This window comes from Heliangelus exortis, chromosome 17 (genome assembly GCF_036169615.1).
Source record: "Heliangelus exortis chromosome 17, bHelExo1.hap1, whole genome shotgun sequence".
Classification (NCBI taxonomy): domain Eukaryota; kingdom Metazoa; phylum Chordata; class Aves; order Apodiformes; family Trochilidae; genus Heliangelus; species Heliangelus exortis.
In genome coordinates this window covers 3,361,316-3,381,566 of record NC_092438.1, presented here as the reverse complement: position 1 = coordinate 3,381,566, position 20,251 = coordinate 3,361,316, and the positions used below count along the sequence as shown (strand labels likewise).

Genomic DNA, 20,251 nt, shown 5'->3' with positions numbered 1-20,251 from the left:
ATATGCCCATAATTAAAAGTAAATAAAAGTGTGTGTTAGTATATTGGTGTGGGTTAAGAGGTATAAACTGACTCTTAGAATATTTTCTATTCTAAGAAATCTTAGAATTTCTTAGAAATTCTGATTTCTAAGAAGTCTGTTAGGGATATGGAGGAAGGGTACACAGAAACACTCAGCAACATCTCTGAAATGCAGAAAATTTAAGGCTAAGCACAAAAAGGAAAAAAAGCCCACCATAGTCTGGTTTGTACTGCTCTCATATATGATTGGATAGAATTAGCAATTGAAGCCTGTACTTTAACTACTGAGGTCTGTAGACAACAGTGTCTCCACTTGGTTATGGTGCTGGTGAGGATCAGCATGGTGAAAGTCAGTGCAAACCTGGTGTAAGTAGGGCTGGAGTTTGACCAGCTGGGTGCTGCTGGTTTGGAAGAGAAAGGATCAACTATTTGGAGATTTCCTGTACCTACTGCTGGCTCAGAGCTGAGCTGTATTTAGCAATATTTTGTTTGCATCTTACTTCCATGCTGATTACCCCATTTGCAGCGTGTCCTATTTTTGTGTGGTAATTGGTAATCTGAAAAACTTGGTGTGCAAGATTTAATATTAGTCCTTGCTGTCATGCTGACAATGAATTAGCTTTTTGGACTCCATCGTATGTTCTCAGCAGGCACATATGTAATTAAAAAGAGCACACGTTGGGTTTCATATTAACACTCAAATCACCTTTGGCAAAAGGTCTCTGTGCTTTTGGGATTATACACAAGGGCAATGTAATTACAGTGTCAGGAATAATTGTTATTTTTAAATATATCTTGACTTAATGTAACATTAACCCTTTCCATACTAGCTGACTTCTGGATTTGGAGAGTGATTTTATTCTAGTAAATGGGTTGCCAGTAAACAGGCATTGTAATTCATATGTTGTCTTCAACTCTGAAAGTTGTCCTGTTGAACAGTAACTATTTATTGTCTTAAGACAATGAGTTAATTTACATAAAGTCATTCCAGAAATTAAAAGTGCAACTGAAAACTCTTCTAAGCATCCTCATCAAGATACTTTGGCCCCTATTTTTGAGAGTATTAACTCAGTCTACAGTCTTCCTGCACTTCAAGTGAGTGTGGCAGGACCCAGGTACTCGGATTGGAAGGGAGCTGTTTGCCAGAGGGAGATGTCCCTGGGGCACAAGGGGAAGGATCCTCCAGAATTATTCATTTTTAGCGGTGACTGGGTGATGGGTTCTGCCCTGTCAGTCTCACAGACGAAAGGGACAGAGTGAGTGGTGTGTGTCTGAGTAAAAAATTCACCTTCTAACAATACTGTCTTGAGAGCTAATATGAAGAGATTTTTCATCATTCTTTTAGTGTAAAAATAAAGGTATTTGAAAAGAAATTATATTTGAAGGAAATTGCAGCTCAGTTGTACTTGATTCTTTTAGCTAAAATGGGGGATTGTTAAGGAAGCTCGAAGTTAATCTGCATTTATATAGATCAAGAATTGCTCTGAGCTGGAACATGAGCAAATTGAACGGTATTTGGTTCAGACTTGCTAAATCTCTCTTGATACTTACTTTACATTGTTGATTCTCCAGTGATTTCAGATGGATGTCTCCTTCTGCATAGCGGGAGATGGAAGTCAGGAGTTGAACTGGAAAGACTTTTGTGGCTACTACTCTTTTAACTCCTTGCCTTAAAAAGTTACATTTATTACATAATAAGGGGGTTGGGAGTGGTGTTAGCTTTTGAGATATGAGAGGATGAATTCCTGGTAGTCCCAGAGCCACATGGAGGTTTTTGCAGCAGCAGCTGCTGGGGTAATTTGGGTAATCTGACTTCCCTGGTGCTGTGGTTTTGTATCTTTCTGTACCTGGAGTTCTAGCATTAGGATGCTTGCTGATCCTACCCTTGCAGATAATTAAGTATATAAGTATTTTTGCAGCAAACCTGTTGCAACTTTTTCCCTGTCTCTCTCCCCCCCCTCCACCTCCTCACCCTCCTCTTCCAGAGGAAGGGAAAACTGTGATGAGGACTGACTGAACCTGTCCTGTGCTGCTGCGGGTGCTGGCACTCAGGTGCTCGATGTCTGAGGGCTGCAGGGCACCTGCTCTTCAGCCCTGGAGTCTGCAGATGCTGCCGAGCTGTAACCAACTGAGAGCCAGGGAGTCTTTTGGTTGTAATTGCTGTGCTGTGCCAATATTTCTTATTTTCTCTGGTCTCTTTTTAAAATAAACATGTCACTTTACAATCTGTGAGATGCTTCTTGTGTTTCACGCTTTTTCATCTCCTAAATTAGTTTTACTTAGCAGTTTTGCTGCCAGTTGATGATTTTTATGTCCTACTGTACTGCAAAAGCCAGATTGTGAATTAATTTGTTCAGTTTGGGGCCCTGTCTTGTTGGAGGAGGGGGAACTATGAGTTACATCTGAATGCAATTATTTTTGCTTTTCTAGGGTTTTTGTTGTTTGTTTTTCTGTTTTTTTGTTTTTGTAAGCCTCACCTTGTGAGAGGAGTGGTCAGATAACTTGTGTATGAGTGAGCAGGTGGCAGGAAAAAACCCAATTATGTTGGAAGCCTGTGCTGCTGAATTACATCTAGAGCTCGGGGGCATTTTTTTTACCTAATTAAAATGCATAACTACTTGGACAAGTGCCCTGTCTCATAGTATGCTGCACTGTTAAGGTATTCCTAGAGATTCATGCTAATACGTCATGCTCACTGCTGTCAGATTCCCCAAATTCAGTGGTGTGGGATAAGCTGTGCACAAGCAGGGCCTCCCTGAAGGCAAAGTCCTGCTAAAAGCTTGCCAGCACAGGGTGGCAGCATTGGAAGGGAAGGATCAGGCCCAGCTGCAGTAAATGGGAACTGCCTGGTGACAAATTTAGTGCCTCCGACTGCTAACGTGGAGAGTGGCTGGATGGGGAGACAGACTCTAAGAGCAGAGATAAAATTATTTTATAAATAATGTCCACTATTATTTTTGTCCATAAAAGGCCAACATTTTTTTAATTTACTTTAAGTATTGCACAGATATTCCTCTCTTGCAAGACAGAGTGGGCTTCGTCTGCAAGGTATTGTTTTAAGCAGCTCCTTGACATCCAAGGGCATCATAGCCTTGTTAAAAGCTGAGCAAAATTTATAACTCTGGTTTATAAATTATGGTGTTATTGCAAGAATGTATTCTGCATACAGATTCTCCCCAGATGCTTGCAGTGGCAGCCAGTAGCTTACTTTGTCAATAAAATGACATTTGCTGCACTTTGGGTTTTTTTAACAACAAAGCCGAAATGTCTAGTGAAATACAGAAAAATCACTTCATTTTATTTTTGTTGAACATTTCCCTTTGCCAGCAATTTCATTTTCCTTTGTTTTCCTCTAGTGGTATGTTAATGGGATCATTTTATACTGTGATGGAGTAATAGAGTGGAAGTTCTTTATTTTAGCAACAAGACTATGCTGTTGCTTTCTAGTCTTTGGCCATAAATGTAAGTGTGAATATACATCCTTGTGGAAGCCAGCCCGAGTATGACATGTTTAAAAAAATCAAACCCAGTTAAGATGGAATGGGTAGTCATCTGCTCCTTGCTTGCAAAAACACTGTATTAGGAATTGTGTTTCCCACAATGTTAAAAAGTCAGAATCCACATCTACCTGCTAAGGCTGTGGTCCACTTTTTCTCACCAATGGTGTTTCTAAGCAACTGCTATTCAGGTGTGAAATGGGGAGTCAAAATTATGTCTTTGCTTTCTCATGTGTGTATTTGTGTTTATGAATGAAAGAGATGTTGCTTATCTAAAACCTACAACTGCTTGGGGGGCTTTTAAAAATTCTGGGAGTGCTCAACCTGCCTGAGGTGTTGGCTGCTCCTGCAGCCCTGGGGCAGCCTCTTGGTGGGCAGGGTTGGGGGTTCCTGGCAGCCAAGGGCAGGGAGCAGACTGGAGAGCAGGGGAGGCATCCAGCTGCTGCCTTGTGAATGGAGGGTTCAGTCACACAGAACCCATCCCAGGGAAGTATGGAATTCAAGATAGGATTTTCAAGGCACCCTAATTGGATTAGAGGGATTGTATTAAAGATATGTTGGCTATGAAATGTTTAGAGGATTAATGCTTGATGATTTTCTTCTTAAGCCATCTTTACTAATCCCTCTTGATCAGAAGCAGCTTCTGGAAAGCATTCCAGGCAGGAAGGAGAGCCCAGCCTTACCTTTCCTGTCTCCATGTAGGTTGTTACACACCATGCATAGAACATGATTCTCCATTTTAATTAGATCCTGAATGCTTCCTGTCATTTGTGCTTGTTTTTTCTAAAACTGTGCATAGTTCCCTCTTGAACGTTTTCCATGTTAACGAGCAATTTTGCAGTGTGTGGCCTGTGCAAGAATTTACATCTGTCTTTTTTCTCCTTTTTCTCCTGTGTTTTGACCCGTCCCTATATTAAAATGTAGCTAAAATAGTGAGGTGTTATTTATTATTCAAATGTTACTATCACTTAGCATACCATATGAGTAATCTTTTGAAGTCTGCCAAAGGAACCAGTGTTAATTGCTTACAGCAGAATCTATTTGCAGTTGGAAATGTCACAATATAATTATGTTGCATTCCTCTCCCTGACAAGTAATATACCAAGAAAAGATTGGTTCTCTTTTTCTCCTGTGTTGAGTAATATTATTCACACTCATCCTTTAAGTAGTACACATGGTAGCAAGCTTTCTGAAGTACAAGAAATGATCAGTGATAAAAATAATTCATGTGTTACTATTCAGATGGACAAATGAGAAGTACTTTATATAGGGAGTAATAGGTAGACAATGTAAGGTCATATATTTCTTTAGAAATTTGAATTACACAGTTAGCTCACTTAATGCACATAATAGAGAGAAAAGAAAAAATTATCATATGGGTTATTGCCAATATTAAGGGAAAGCACAGATCTCAGAACAGTATTTAATGCTCTAATTCCTGTCTTATGGTTCCCATTTAGCCTTATCTAAAGGACATTTTCACCTGAGGAGCCTTGGGTGACAATCTAGGGAGCTTCATGTAGGGAGGCTGGAAATGTCCAGGTCTTGCTAGGAGTACTTGAGCTGAGCCTTGGGATCTGCAGAGCTGGAAGTGAATCTGCTAATGCTGGCTTTGCTGACCAGAGAGAAAAAATCCCAGGTGCTTGAGGGGAAAGCCTGCAGGAATGGGATGGCCACACTTCTGCAGCTCTCTTGCTTGGGAGATTTACTTTGGGTCATTTGGGGGAAATCTTTGATCTAAAGGATACCTGACAGTAGTTGTGCATAAGTGCACACTTGCTGGAAAGTGTACACTCTGAATGCAGAAACCAAATCTGTTTCTGTGGAAGGCTGGATTTTCAGGTGTGGATTTTTTCATTTCAATATTTCAATTCCAATTATTTCCTTACTAACCTTTCAGTATATACAGTGTGTGTGTACCCACCCAGGGCATATTTATGGTACATACACATACATCAATCTGACATTGCCCACATCCTTTATTGCCACAGTGTGAGATTCTTAAAAGCACTCAGCTGTGCCCCAGCCCTGCAGCTTTTGAAATCCATAAAGCTTGACTCAAAGGGATGATGCAAAGGAAGCAAACCCTGGCAGCTTTGGAGTGAATCTGCCCAGATGTGCTATTTATCTTTGTCTCTCTTCTGACTCTACTGTAAAATTCATATTAATTTCACTTGTGCAGCTCATGTCAGCTAAACTAGTAAGACTGAACTTTTACATTTTACAAGACGTGGACACAAGGCACAGGTTTGTGGGTTTGGCTTTTGCTGGAGTTAGTCTTTAGCCTTGCTACTTAACTGGACCTTTTCAAACTAGCTATGTCAAGTACCTGTGAAAGTCTTGACTTTTTGGTCCGTTTCCAACATTATGTTCATAATTAACTTGAGCACAGAACAAAAGCAGACTTTGTCTTTCCAATTCTGCATTTAAAAAAATGGGATACAGATGTAATGGGAAACTCAAAGGAAGGAATAATTTTGATTTAGCAGACCAGAGCTTCATATGGTATAAATTAACTTGATCCTGACCTTACACCAACTGTTAATAGTGATTAACTGCTCATAGCTTCAGAATATCTAAGAGAAAAGAGACTTTGCATAAGACTTAAAAGATGACAGCACAGTAAAACAGAATGGGAAGACATTGATCAGACAGGTAACAAACATGCTTTTATCTACCTGTTCATTCTTATTAGTCTCAGCAGTACAGAAATACCTCCTGGGAGGGTGTGTGAAGTAGAGACTCATTTTAACTATGTAATTGCTTATGTTTTACTCCTTATTGATTATTTGTGCTGTGAGCACGACAGGAAGAGATGGAGTAAAGGTTACTGATGTGCCAGCAGAACACAGAAACAGGCACTGGGGCAGCAAAGGCTGCCTCAGATGTTAATTTGAGGCTTTGCAGAGCTCTATTGCTGTTATGCTGGGGATTTGTTCTGTTGAGATTGTTGCTGTCTTGTTTAATGTATGCCTTGGTTGCTTTGTAGTAACTGGTGGGCTTTCAAGTTTCTGTTCTTTGAAGGATTAAACTTGCTGATGATTTGAGGCAGAAGAGAAAGTCTGAACTGAAATGAGAACGTTTCCTGTTTTCTTCTTGTCGTGCACAAGAAATCTAAAGGCTTCTCTGGCAGGGAAGGGAGCAAAGTGCATCAGTGTAGAGAAGAGCTGACTCCGAAGCCCAGAATTGGTTTTGGCAGTGAGCCTGTCATTGGTGTCCAAGTCGGGATGTAACCCAAGTGAGAGGGCTGGCGTTCTCTGGTGTGTCATTCAGGCCACCCAAATTAAACTGTCTGGCTTAGGTGCCCCTAGGGCAATCAGCAGGACCCAATGAGGAGCTGTGCTGTACCAGAGGAGACTCCTGTACATACAGTGTGACACTATGGCCTGAGAGAGACCTGAATCAGCAGCAGAAAGGAGCCTTGTAAAGAGACTTGTTGCCATTCTGGACAGTTCTGACTCCATTGCTGTCACCTGCACAGCCTCTGGAGAGTCATTCTGTTTTCATGGGCTTTTTAGAAAGGCTGATGTGTTAAATTAGGCACCTAAATCATGTTGCTGCATTTATGCCGTGTGAATCTTGCTGCTGTGTGATTAGAGGTGCAGGAGAGTGCAGGCAGCTGGATCACCAGCAGCACTGGCAGGGGCTTTCTGAGGAGGATGAGGAGGATGTGCTGGTAGCCTGCCCAGAGGAACCAGGTACCTTTCAGTGCTGCAGGGCTGGTTTTGTAGAAGCCAGAGTGCTGCTGGCACAGCTTTAATTCTGCCCAGAAAATGCAAACAGTGGTTGAGGTTTTCAGTTTGGGTTTGTGTCATCAGTTTTCTTTGGAGTGGTGGGGGTGACTTATCTCATCTGACAAATTCCTGTTCTCATCAGTTTTGTACTGTTGAAAGGAGCATCCTTAGCAACAGTTAGTGGTGGGTAAGATATCTAAACATATGTCTCAACCTTTCCATTGCTTTCTTCCTTTTGTATCCTCTACCACCACACTGAGCACAAGGTTTCCCTGACACCATTCACTCTGCTGGGTGGGAGTCAGCTCTGGGGCCACAAGACGTGGCTGAAGTGTCACCCTGCAGTGAGCTTGCTGGGATAGGAGGAGGGTGGCTCCACACATTGAGAAAACACCTCACACCTTATGCATTAAACATAAAAAACAGACTGGATTTTTTCCTTCTGTCTTGAGTGTACAGACACACAACTGGCACACTCAGGAATTACTTGATGGGCTGGTTGGTTTCCACAGGTTTTGACTCAGAGCTGGGGGGGTCCCACTGTGAATGGGTTGCTGGTTAGCCCTGAGAGCCAAGCTGGGAAAAGCTCTTTCATTAGAGCATTTTCTTAGGCCTCTAATGGCACAGGTACCTGTGCATAGCCATTTGTCTCTTTTTTGTGTGGTTTCCAAGTGTGTTGCCTCCCAAATATTAAATCGAAATGAGGTGTAAGGTGCAATAGGATGGAATAGTCTTTGCAAGGAATATTTTTGTCTGCTGTTGAATCTGCTTTATATTATCTTTTAAGTCCAGTAATGCAACCACATGTGGTAAAAATAACCCAAGGTTCACCTAGAAGGCATTTTATATTCATGCTAATAATGCTGATAATGATGTGCTAATTGGCTGTTAATTGATATGATAAATATTAGGAAATTCTAATTCAACATTAATTAATTTACTGCTTCTTTTGAGTGTTATTTATTTATTCATGAGAGTCAGTGGGAAAGGGAGAAAATGCCTGGCTAACACACTCCAGCAAAACTACAAATAATTGAGATTTGTCTCCCAGGAATGCTACAATTTTCATAATTAGAATAGTTAGAGAAGCAAGCTTGTTACTGAGATTATTGGCCTGTAGATGAGTATAGTAGTAAATTAAGTTTAGTGTGTGTTGCAAGTGGAGTATGGCAGTATCTGATAATGAGGGGGTCATTTGCAAATCATAAAAGCAGTTTCAGTAACTACTTGAGCCTGACTGCAAGACAGAATGAAGTTGAAATATGTCAGGCTGCTTCAGACCAAATGCTCCCTGGTTTTGTGTGAAACCCAACGTGCTATTGCAGCACACACGTGTGCATGGGGACATATCACTGAAGTTCTGCACTGAGCTGTCTGATGTTAACCCAGCTGCTTTCACAGGTTTTGTGAGAGAAATTATTTCAGTCTTTGTTCTCAAGATTCTTCTGTTTCTTCTTTCACCACGAATCCTTCAAATCAGGTGAAAAACATTCACAAAGTTTTGTGGTGCAGGGTGTCTTTCTGGATTTGCTGGATGGACAATACCTGTCCCAGTGGGTTCTTGAGTGAGTCTTGAAAGGTGTGCATGCAGCACAAATATTTCATAGCAGTCAGGGAAGGATGACAAAGCTGGCTCAGAACAATCAAATCCCAAACCAGAAAATTACCATTTTTTTTGTTTTGTTTTGTGGGTTTTTTGGGTTTTTTTTGTTTTGTTTTGTTTTTTGGTTTTTTTTGTTGTTGTTGTTTTTTTTGTTTGTTTTTTGTTTTTTGTTTTTTGTGTTTTTTTTTGTTTTTTTGTTTTTTTTCCTTTGGGAAAAGATAGAAACAATTCCTCTTCTAATGATCCACCTGTGAATATGAATCTGTTCTAGATCTGTTGTCTATCATCCTATCTTCCTCCTTTTATGCACTTTATTTTTTGCTCATAGACAAGATAGAAATCTCTCCGTCACAGGAACTGTAGCAGAACTCAAATCTGTAATGACAATGGGTTTCCCTTTTTGTATGAAATTCTGCAGGGATGCAGAGCTGCTTATCAGTTTGCAGAGTCACTGTAGAGAAATTTCCAGTGTTCTCCTGAAGAGAATTGACCATCTAAGTCAATAGCTCTTCTCTGAATGCCCTAAGTTTATATTGTCACCCTCTGAAATGATTATTGCAGCTGCAAAATGCCCACCTCAGCAGCCCCTTTGTTCCAAGCCAGGGCTTCTGCTCAGCATGGCAAGAATGTTACTGAAATCTGTCTCTTTGGTGTTAAATGAACATTGAGTACTTGTAAATTGTCTCGCTGCTTCCCACCTATCTTCCATTGATTTTTGCTTATGGATTACTTGATCACATGAACTTACATAGGATCATAAATTGCTTCCATAATTCATGATAAAGTCTGAGATTGAAAAATACTAGAGCAAGGTTGTTGAGACAGAACATGACTGCAAAAAAATCTCCACTTCTCAATAGCAGTATGATTTCTGAAATTTTAGCCAAAGTGCTCAGTGCTGACTCACAGATGAAAAGTGTGGGTAACAGCAGTTCTGAGGAAATCTACAGAACATAACCAGCCACGTTTCCTTTCCTAAACAATAAACACCCCTCTCCAATCCTTGTGCCCCCCGGGGCAGTTGCACAGAAGATCTTGTCAGCAGATCTGACCTCTCCTACTTTGCTGAGCAAGTTGAAAACCACTGTAAGAAACCACACACAGGAGCAGTCATGGTAAATGTCTTCATCAGGCACTTGGTTTGTTTTGCTGGGGTTGAAAGGCAGCACTTCTTTGACCTGGGCAGTGGGTGTGCTCAGCCAGCAGGCAAAGTTGCAGATGCCTGAGGATGCTGAATGTAATCAGCTCATGTCACTCCTTAGAGGCACAGAAAAGCAGGTGATGTCCTGGCAGCAAATGGACGTGGCTGGGACACACAGAGCTCTGGCTGGCTGCTTGCTTCTCAGGATACATATTCACCAAAATTGCACGTGCTGCTCAGCCCAATTTTTGGTGAATACCAGTATTTGTCAGAGGGGTCTTCTACACTTCTACTGGGCCAGTGGGCCTTTTACATGAAAATAGGAATAATAACTAAATATCTATAAACATATATATATATACACATACATATATATAAACAATACTCGGAAAAAGAAAACTCTTTTCCTTCAGTAAAGATGTCCACAAAGGCCACCATGGAAACAAATGAATTTTTCCCTAGACAGGAGATGAAAATTGGCATTCCAGAGTTGGATTTAATCTTGCTGAAGATAGTTTTCTAGCTTTCTGGCATAGTAAAAAATTGCTTTTTCATCTGAGGATGATAAACACGTGCTGTGCTTCAGGGGTTACCTTGTCTTGGCTTGAGGGTACTGCAGGAAGACAGAACATCCCCTCTTGAGCCTGATGGCAAAGGAGGCACTTGCTGTAATGGATCATTGGGCCTTAACTCCAGCAAGAGTTCTAGATAAGCCCAGATAAATGTTGCTATTATTAAGCCCTAAGACAAAGACTTCTTGTCAGGTCCTGATGGCTTACTGGTAAATTGTTTAGTGAAGTTTTTCATTCTTTTTATATAATTCCACCTACTTGGTTACTAGGTTTGTTACCAAAATTGTGTTTTCTAAATGAAGAAATGTATTTTCTTAGCCTTTTGGCCATTTGAACAAAGCAAAACTGGTCTTGCTCAAACCAAAAATGAAAAACATTTTCAGACAAAAGCCAAGCCTGGAAATTTTCATCCTGCTGTGTTGTTCTAAGTTGTGAGCAATTGAAAAGAAGGAGTTTATAGCAGAAATCTGCGTTCAGCATCAACCACTCAGCTGCCTGCAGAAATGGTCCTGCTGAAGGGAATGGGGCTGCTCCTGTGAGTTTAAGTAGGGCTTGCAGAGCTCTGTCTCTCCAGAGTGATTATGGCCACTACTGCTGTAACCACAGGGCCCCTGATTGCATTTATGGATGTAATGGCAGTAAATAATGTGCTGAACTACACAGCAATAACTCTTCTGGTGTCCTCTCTCCATTGATTCATGCTATCAAGGCAGAGTACACAGACACAGACACAGAGCTGTGCTGAGATCAAGTCAGCAGCACCCAGGTATCTGTGCAGAGGTCTTCTGCTCAGCAGGCAGGACAATACCAAGCTGAGAGCAGAAGCTGCTGTGTAGATTTACAAAAACTAACGTGGCTCACAAAGTTCTCTAAAAGGTTGCTGTGTGCTGCTAGAGAAGTCTGATGTTGTAATTAATAAGCCATGGGAGTGAAAGATGAGCAGGTTGGCTCTGAGTTAGACTGGTGGATGGCTGAGCAGAGTGCAGCACCACAACAAATATGAAAATGATTGGGCTCTGTTATTCTGGCATTTAGTAATATTGCAGTAGTTGAAGATTAAACTCTTAATTATGAGTATTGATTACTCTGGTGTCTAGAAGGTTGAAAATGCACTCGAGCTGACATTCTTCTGTTACCTGCAAGAATGGACATGGGTTTTCCAGCTCACATGTATTGGTGTCTGCCCTGTCATTCTTTGGGGGGGAATCCAGAGGGGTAACTTTCAGTAAGTTTGTTAGAGGCATTTGGTCACAGAGCAAAATGCTACATTTCTTTTGCTGCCCTGGACACCTGGAAATCTGCTAAATGGCATCAGTTTATTGGTCCTGTCCCACCTGTGGTTGCCAACTTGGGGAGGTTTTTTTGAGCTCATTATTTCTTGAGAACAGAGGTGTGCATTGAGTTGGAAGTCTCTTATTTGGCCAAAGTGTTGTGTATGGCTGAAAGGAGAAATGTTCATGGCCTTGTACATGATGCAGCTGCTACTTCCAGCTGGCTCAGCTCATGCATGGCCATTTCTCTGTTCAATTGAACACGTGTTTTAAACAGAATTGTCAAAGCCCCTGTCCCATATGAAGAAGTAAAGGTATGTAGGTTCCCATTTAAATGTTGCAGGTTTCATCTGCTGTTCCAAATAAATGCTATCAGTTGAGATAATCCTGAGCAGGTGTCAAGCAGCAGAGTTTCACCAGCTTCTCAGCAGAGCTGTACTGATCTTTTGATAAATGGGGGATTTAATTTCTCGGGGAGCAGGGAGGGAGTTGACCTCCGCATTTTTTGAATATTTTGAACAGTGCTTTAAGCTGATTCCTTTGAAAATGAAAATGTGCATACCCAGATAGAGCTTGGGCCTACTCATAAACATGTGTAGGTACTTATCCATGTTCATCCAGCCTCCTCCAGGTTGAGGCAGGAAGGCAGAGTCTGTGGGGAAGGCTGGCATGGCTGTTACCTGGGGGGTGAAGACCCTGTACAGGGATGGAGCAGCAGGGTAGGATGCTGATGGCATGGAGGCTGCCACCCCTCACGAATTCCCTCTTCTCCTTAGAAACTGTTTTTAAAGAAAGAGCTGAGGTGAAACGTGTACTGCTCTCTGCACCCCTGCCTTGTGGATACACTCAGAGATGTCCTGTGTTTTGTTTTCAAACAGGAAAAGCCAACAACAATGTGCAGTGGGATGAGGACTCCGTAGAATACATGCCAGCCAACCCAGTCAGGATCGCATTTGTCTTGGTTGTTCATGGCAGAGCCTCTCGGCAGCTCCAACGCATGTTTAAGGCTATTTACCATAAAGACCATTTTTATTACATTCATGTTGACAAGGTAATATATCACTGGTTATAAATTGCCTGTCTCACCATCTGTCAGTCCTACCCATCATTGTCATCATCTTCATCTTTTTACCTCTGCTGCATAGAATGCGTGTCACTTTTTGTCTCTCCATCTGTTATATGTTTGGAGCCTCTTTTTTATTTTTTTTTATTTTTTTTTTTTTCCCTTCTCAATGTGACAGCATTCATTTCTCTCCATGTGTCTACAGGTGTCTGTGTCTGTCTGTTGTACATTTAGTTAACAGTAATTGATGATGTGAACTGAGAGTGCAGGCCCACTGGATAGAGAGCTGACCCACGGTGCTATGGGCAAATTATTTTGCTTCACAATGTAAAAGGGAGGTAGTAACAGTGACCTCCTTCATGGGAGCCCTTCAGCATCTACTGGTGACAAATTATATGTAAGAGCAAGTTACACTGATTAGGGATTACTGTAGCTGTAATAAAAAGAATTATACAAGGGTGCCTGTACATTTCCAACTTAGCATTCAGCAAAAGAAAGTTGTGCAGCAAAGTTAGTGAGGGCAAAGCAACAGCAGTGCTCAGAGAGTCAAGAAGTAGAGTTGGTCATTAGTGAATATAAGAAGGGGCAATTTTGGACAGAGTAACTTGAATATATTACTTTTTTCTCCTGTAAAGAGATCCAATTATTTACATCGACAAGTGCTCCAGTTTGCCAACCAGTACCCAAACGTGAGAGTCACTTCTTGGAGAATGGCAACTATCTGGGGAGGAGCAAGCCTTTTGTCCACCTACCTGCAGACCATGAGGGACTTAATGGAGATGAATGACTGGCCATGGGATTTCTTCATCAACCTCAGTGCTGCTGACTACCCAATCAGGTACAAAGAGTATTTTAAGAATATGTGTGTTCTGTTCCTAAATGAAATACGTATTAAAGGATATAAGGAATGGCAAGTCCTGGAAGTACTGGAGCTCAGCAAGGAACTCCAGGTGTGGAGAGATTCTTCCCTACCAGGGCTCTGATAAACAGTTTGACTGAATGTCTCAGAAAGTGCTAAGGCATGAGTATGGATTCAGTGAAGGTAATATTCTCCTCCTCCTTTTTTCAGTACTTTTTCTGCAGAGGATAATGATGGTAGAAATGACACATAAGCTGCTAGGAGTCAATTATATCTTCAGTGCCAACCATTGCCTGAATATCTTTATTCAGATGGTGTCAGGCAAAGAACTTCACACACTGTCACATGGCAAGACTCATGATTTTAAGTTAAATTTCTGGATTTACATAATCCATGCCTTACCTCTGCATTCTGTAACGTTTACTGCATTGAACAAAAGTTGATAGCCTGTAAGAGAGGAGAGAAGAGAAGAGACCCCCTAAAAGGTCTTAAGCGTCCCTTAAGTGGTTGATTTTAGAATTATCAAAAAGAGGGAAAGAGGAAATCCTTCTTGGGACTTTTCTTTCCTTCCATTTTGAAATGAGTTGGTGAAAGGGGAAGTAACTTTCTTGGGTGATTTTCTGATGAGTGATGACATAACATGCTTTTAATACTCATTGAAAAGCAACAAATTGTTTCATTGCCTTTTGCTGATTACATTTCTGCAAGGTCTCTCAAAGCATGAGTCCCTTCCTGAAGCTGCTACTCAGAAATCCCCACTGAAGTGACAAATGAAAAAACCATGAGCATGTGGCTTAGGAAGGATTTTATGAGAACTGGCAAAAGGCTTTTGGTGGTGGTGCCCATTTCCAATCATTGTCAGTGAAATGCAACACATTTTGGGGTTGAGAAAAATCAAGGAGAAGCATCACAGAGATTGCATTGGGATTGGAATTTGGGTACTTTAATTAAGAAATCAAAATATTTTGCCTTGCATCTGTTTTAATACTTTTGGTGTCCAACAGGAAGAGACCTAACAATTTTGACATATTATCTCTGTGTGTAAGGGGAAGGGTGTAATTGTCTGCATATCTTCTGAGTTGTGACTGCTGAGGAATGCTGCACTGATGATAAAAAGTAGAGTAACCCAAGACCATAAGGGGAGAGGTGGGTGATAGTCCTTCAAAGTCAAGTAAGATAAATTGTAGGAGAATAATTCCTGAAGATCTAGTGTAATTCTAGAGTACTTTGAGCAAATGTATCCAGTTATTCTGTGGTGTTGAGTATAAACATCATGTAATGATGAGGCCATGACCTGTGTTGATCTCAACTGCTTTTAGTTCCCTGTGGAGCAAGTTAAACCACAAGGCCAAGTGGGATCAGTCACTATAGACATGGCCATAAACAATCACAGGATTTGTTGAGTAGACTGTAGTCAGCTTGGTGTTAATGGGTTCTTTGTAATAATGCTGTGGTATCTTGCAGTCATTCAAACTCTAAACAAGTGCCATTCATCTGGAAAAATTCCAGGCATTCATCTCTTTATGAAGCTCCTGGAGGTCAGGCTCCTCCTGCAGCCACTTTCAGAGCTGCATGGTTGGCCCTTGGCAGCTGGGCAGGCATCTGAAGTGCTCACTTCCCTTTCTGTCCAAGTGTCCTCTTACCAGAACTGATGGAAATGTGCTTCCTCTCCACACCAGGCACTTCAACAAAATGTAAAAAGCCTTTTTCAGTGCTGCAACTTCAATGATAGTGACTTATAGGTATTGCTAATTTTTTTTTTAGTATGGAATATTACAGCTTATAAACCCTAGAAAATGTCATCAAGTATATATAGGAGTCCATTTCATTTTCATAGTGAAGTTGACATAAATTAATATTCTTTATAATGTTTATGAAGGCATTACCTCTCTGCATACTCCACAGAGAGCTTATTGGTTTTCCAGGAAATAGTAAATAGTGTTTGAGGGTTTTTTCTCCCTTTCAGACCTTGTGCTGTGATTTGTCAGATAATGAGCTAGGGGCAGTTCACACTTCTTTCACAGGTTAGTCATATTGCAGTGGGTTTTGCTAGGTTTCCCTGCATACAAACATATGAATTTTGTGGATTAATAGTGTTTATCCAGACCTGCTTCATATGAAACTTTTGCTTCCCATCTGCCATTCCATCTGTAACACTCAAACCTTTACTACTTCTCTTCTGATAATAAAAGCTAATCCAGCCTTATAAGTCAGAAGACCACATTCAGTATGGGGGGGTTAATACTACCTGATGAAGCCTAAATCTGTCCAGGGAGCAGTCTGGTGTGTTGACAGGCTACAGGAGCCTTTCATCCTTGAGAAGAAATGTCTAGAAGCAGATGTCAAGAATCACACCATAGAAAGGCAGGGGAGAAATTAGAAGCATTCATTTTGGGAGGGAAACAATTAAAAATGTGTAAAATAGAACATATGGAAGTCAGGAAAACTCATAAACTCCTATTATTCTTTCTCATGCCTTTAATTTTAAGCTTGTGTAGTGGAGCCTGTAGGTCCTACACCCAGTGCAAAGACAGTTCTAATCCATGTGGAATCAATGTGCTATTTATTGGCCTCAGTGAAATGATGTGGTGCATTATCCAACCCTAACCCCATTCACCTCTGTTTCAATATTCTCAGCAGGAAGGCAGTGGATGGAAAGGCCAAAGGCAAACTCCAGAAGTGACTCTGAGGTGTGTAGGAGGCTGAGTGTTGTGTGACTGCCCCTCCTTTTGCTCTGAGGTTGTGAATAAAATAGGACACATGCCCCAAGGTTCTCAAATAATCATCTCAAACAATCGTTACATTGCAGAGAAATGAGAGAGCCTCCCTTCCTTTTTTTAAACTTTTTTTTTTCAATTTTAATGGCATTTTTTCATTATTTTAAAAAGTCTTTTTTTTTTTGAGATTCTCTTTCACAACTCTATGGAAAGCTGCTGTTGTCTTTAACCTCTTAGTTTACATGGGCATCTCTCTGCATTATTTATTGTCTCTGGTAAACAGCATCAGGTTGTCAACCTTGTGTTCAGGGACTGAAATTTCACTCCCAACAAGGTGAACTCTGGTAGAGCATCTACTAATGCTGAATGTTTCATGGGCATTGCAGGAGTCCATGGAGAGTGTGGCAGCTGAAGTGTTTCACCACTTAAATTAAGAAGTTTAATGAGACCACTTAACAGTGAATGTCATGTTGGTGCTTACCTGGCCACAAAGCTTGTAGAAAGAATAAGCATAATGAAACATTTGAACTATTTATAATTTATAGTAAATCACTGAGCCTCAGTCACCACAGGGATCACCAGATCTAATCACTGGCTAATGCTTGGTCTTTAATGAAGGTCAAGCAAAATGATTAGCAGAAGCTTGGGGAGTGCTTCTGAAGAGTAAGAAAATAGAGTGGCTTCTTGATGGATCTAGGAGTGCAGATCTGGCTACATTTTCAATTATCAGCAGTAAGGTGTTATGTGGTGACATTAAAAAAACCCAGTGAAAATACTTGTGTTTTCCTCCTTGGTTCTGTTGCAGGCTAACGGCTGGAGAACCACATTTTTCATAAAAGCAGCCTGTGTTGTGAAGATGTGGTCAAGCACAACACATTCAGTAGAGGTTTAGGACTGGAACTGGTTTTTGGGTGCCAAAAGTACCTGGGAAAACAATTTGTTTCAGTCACTTGCTTAGAAACATCCCCTGAAAAACATAGATGACTGCCACTCATATAAAATACATCAAGGGTGCTTTTTACTCTTTCAAATTTACCATGAGCTCTTTTCAGATTTACCAAATTTACCAGTTGACCAAATGACAACTTTTGGAGCACGTGACTGGGAGAAAACAGTTTGCATGGTGTGAGTAAACCAGACTCAAGCTGTCCACTTGCTTTTGCAAAACTTCTCAGCTCTTGAAATATGCAGGTTTGAAATGCAGTATTAGAAATGCAGAAAAATCTCTTTTTTAGAACAGAAAGATCTTAGTTTAGCTTCCACATGCAGCACTTCAGCTTTGTGAGGAATGTCTGAGGCTCAGTTGTGGCTGGTGACGATTGTGACTTGGTGGCTATGAACTTAGAAATCCTAAAGCCAGCTGGGAAGCTGTGTAATGGCAAATAGGTTCACCCAGCCCATGGGCTCAAAAGGTGGGACCCCACTTTCTCTCTTTGACTTCTTATCAATTTGGTTTTATCAATTTTATATCTCACTGAGATGCAGGTTTCAGAGATGTCTCTCAAAGATATTTTCTCCCTGCCAATTCATAGGCTGATGCTGGATGTGAAAGCCTGTACAAAATATGCTGACTGTCCATGGCTGAATTTGACCTTACACCTGACATGCAGTTAGCTCTGTGGGGCAGGCCCTGCCACCAGCTTGATGTACCTGGCAGCAGGCAAGGAGTACAGCATTCTGTACGTGCCCTTTGGAGTGTTACCCTGAACTGAAGCTCAGCAAATGGTATCTGTACAGCCAGCTGGAAGCACAGCACAGGTAACTTCTGCAGTACAGCATGTGTTCAGGTGCCAGTGCCTGAGGTTTTTATCACAGTATTGTCACTGACATTGTCTGCAGTTTTGTTTGCTCAGAACATCTTTATCTGGTGAGCCAGACGTCAATCCACTCTTCATAGGGAATCTTTTTTCCTATCCAAAAAGGACTCTTATCAGTGTTTTTCTTGAATCTGCATTCTCTGAGAATTTCAGATGCGCTTCTTAAATCCCTTAAATCCCCTTAAATAACTTTTCTCCTCCTCTTTTCTCACTTTGCCAGCACAATTGCTTGAGAATTATATAAATTTTGAAGCTTATCTTTTTGCTTTGCTGTCCCACTTCCCTGTTTTACTGTTAAATTATCAGTGGCTGGCAAAGCAGTGGTTTTGCACATGGTCACAGATGGGTGGGGTGAAATGTTGAAATTATTGTGGCTTAAAAATTTTATTTACATCTGATCTTAACGTAGTACTTTTTTCAACCTGGCAAATGTTTAGTGATGGGAGAGTTCAGCTTTTCTGTGTGCAGCCACAGCAGCTGAAGTTACTCTTTCTCCACCTCCCCTCCTGGAGTTAAAGATACAAAGCAGCTTTTGGGGAACTGTGATATCTGCAGCTCTTAGGAACTGGATATTTGGATATTTAGGAATTCTGAAACGTTCTTCATAGCAGCCTCGGTCTAGCAGCAGAAATAAGTGCACCTCAAACTGGGGACTGGTTTGGCTATCCAGGCATCTCTACCGTGCATGCAGATTAAAGATGCATCAACAGAGCACATTTTTAGAATACCAGTATTACTCAAAGTACCCTTACACTTGGCAGCCCATTATCATCTTGATTACAGCACTAAACATTCAGCCCTTCATCTCTTCCTGTATGCACTCAAGCATCTGAGCCAGTGTCTGAGACACTGGGAGCCCTGCCTGGCAGCTGAAAGCCCCAGCTGCCAACTTTCCCAGTTTGATGGGCATTGCAGCATCTCAGTGCTTGTGCTTGCTGGGCTGCCTGGCTGGTGTCCTCTTCTTCTCTGGCTTGGCTTTGGGGCTGCTCACAGGGAGGTTCTCCAGCAAACAGCCAAAGGGTTTTCATCTGTTTGCCATTTGCTTTCTGGATGCAGTTTAATTTTACTTTTCCAACAAGAAGGAGGTGTGAGTCTTCACTGGATGCCATTCAGCTTGATCTCTAAAAAACAGCAGTACAGATGTTGTGATAATGTGCAGCACAGTTGTGTCTCTTGTCTTCAAGATGCTAGAATACTGATTTTGTAAGGGTAACTGATGTGTTGAGGCTGAGGAAGGCAGTGAGGTGAATGGAGGAGCTTGCCAGCTCAGCTATTTCTCCTTCACAGCCCCAGGGCTATTTTTGAAACCTGTTTTTCACTTACAACTTCTCTTTGTAGACAAATAGTCTGGGATAACCAAATCAGATAAAGGGTCCTTCATGCAGGATGGCTCTTGTACTTAGTGTCCATGGTTAGCAAAGTTCCCCAGCAGCTCCATGTGGTACTCAGCTGCTCATTGCATTCCTGTCCCCAGTGTGAAAATCCCACGTGTGACTTTATCTCTTGGGCGTTTAATCATGCAGTGGGTAAGAGAAATTACAGAAATACCAGTCCTTGTGGTGTCTACCTGGGTTTTAGGAGCAGAATCTCTCTCTCTTTAATATCTCTTCAGTTGGGTTTTGGAGGTGTTTTTTTTTTTTTAGAAAGTTCAGTAAAATAATTATCAAATTCCAAAAGCTAAAATGGCTTTTGAGAGAAGAGGGAAGTATTCCTATTATAGCATTGCATTTTAAACATGCTCTCCCTTCGTGGCCTCACTGAATTCTCTCAGGAAATTAAAAATCTGTGGAAATTGCTACTAAGACACTTTTTTGTTTAGACTTCAGGATGCCAGTTACAATAAAACAGCTGCAAAATAATATCTGGTGGCAGTTCTAAGTGAAGATAAAACAACAACATGTGCTATTATACCTTTCCCAAGTCACTATTAAATAGTTGCAAACCAAAAGGTCATTAA

General features: G+C 41.2%; 1 protein-coding gene across 4 annotated transcripts in view; it reads left to right on the top strand.

Moving 5' to 3' along the window:
* The window catches only part of XYLT1 (xylosyltransferase 1), a 161,969-nt gene that overhangs the window by 92,871 nt on the left and 48,847 nt on the right, over nt 1-20,251 (top strand). For all 4 annotated transcript variants that reach the window (XM_071760416.1, XM_071760415.1, XM_071760417.1 and 1 more), the window contains 2 exons: nt 12,717-12,889; nt 13,537-13,739. In XM_071760416.1, the coding sequence (XP_071616517.1) occupies nt 12,717-12,889; nt 13,537-13,739 (376 nt within the window). The remainder of the gene's footprint in view (nt 1-12,716; nt 12,890-13,536; nt 13,740-20,251) is intronic.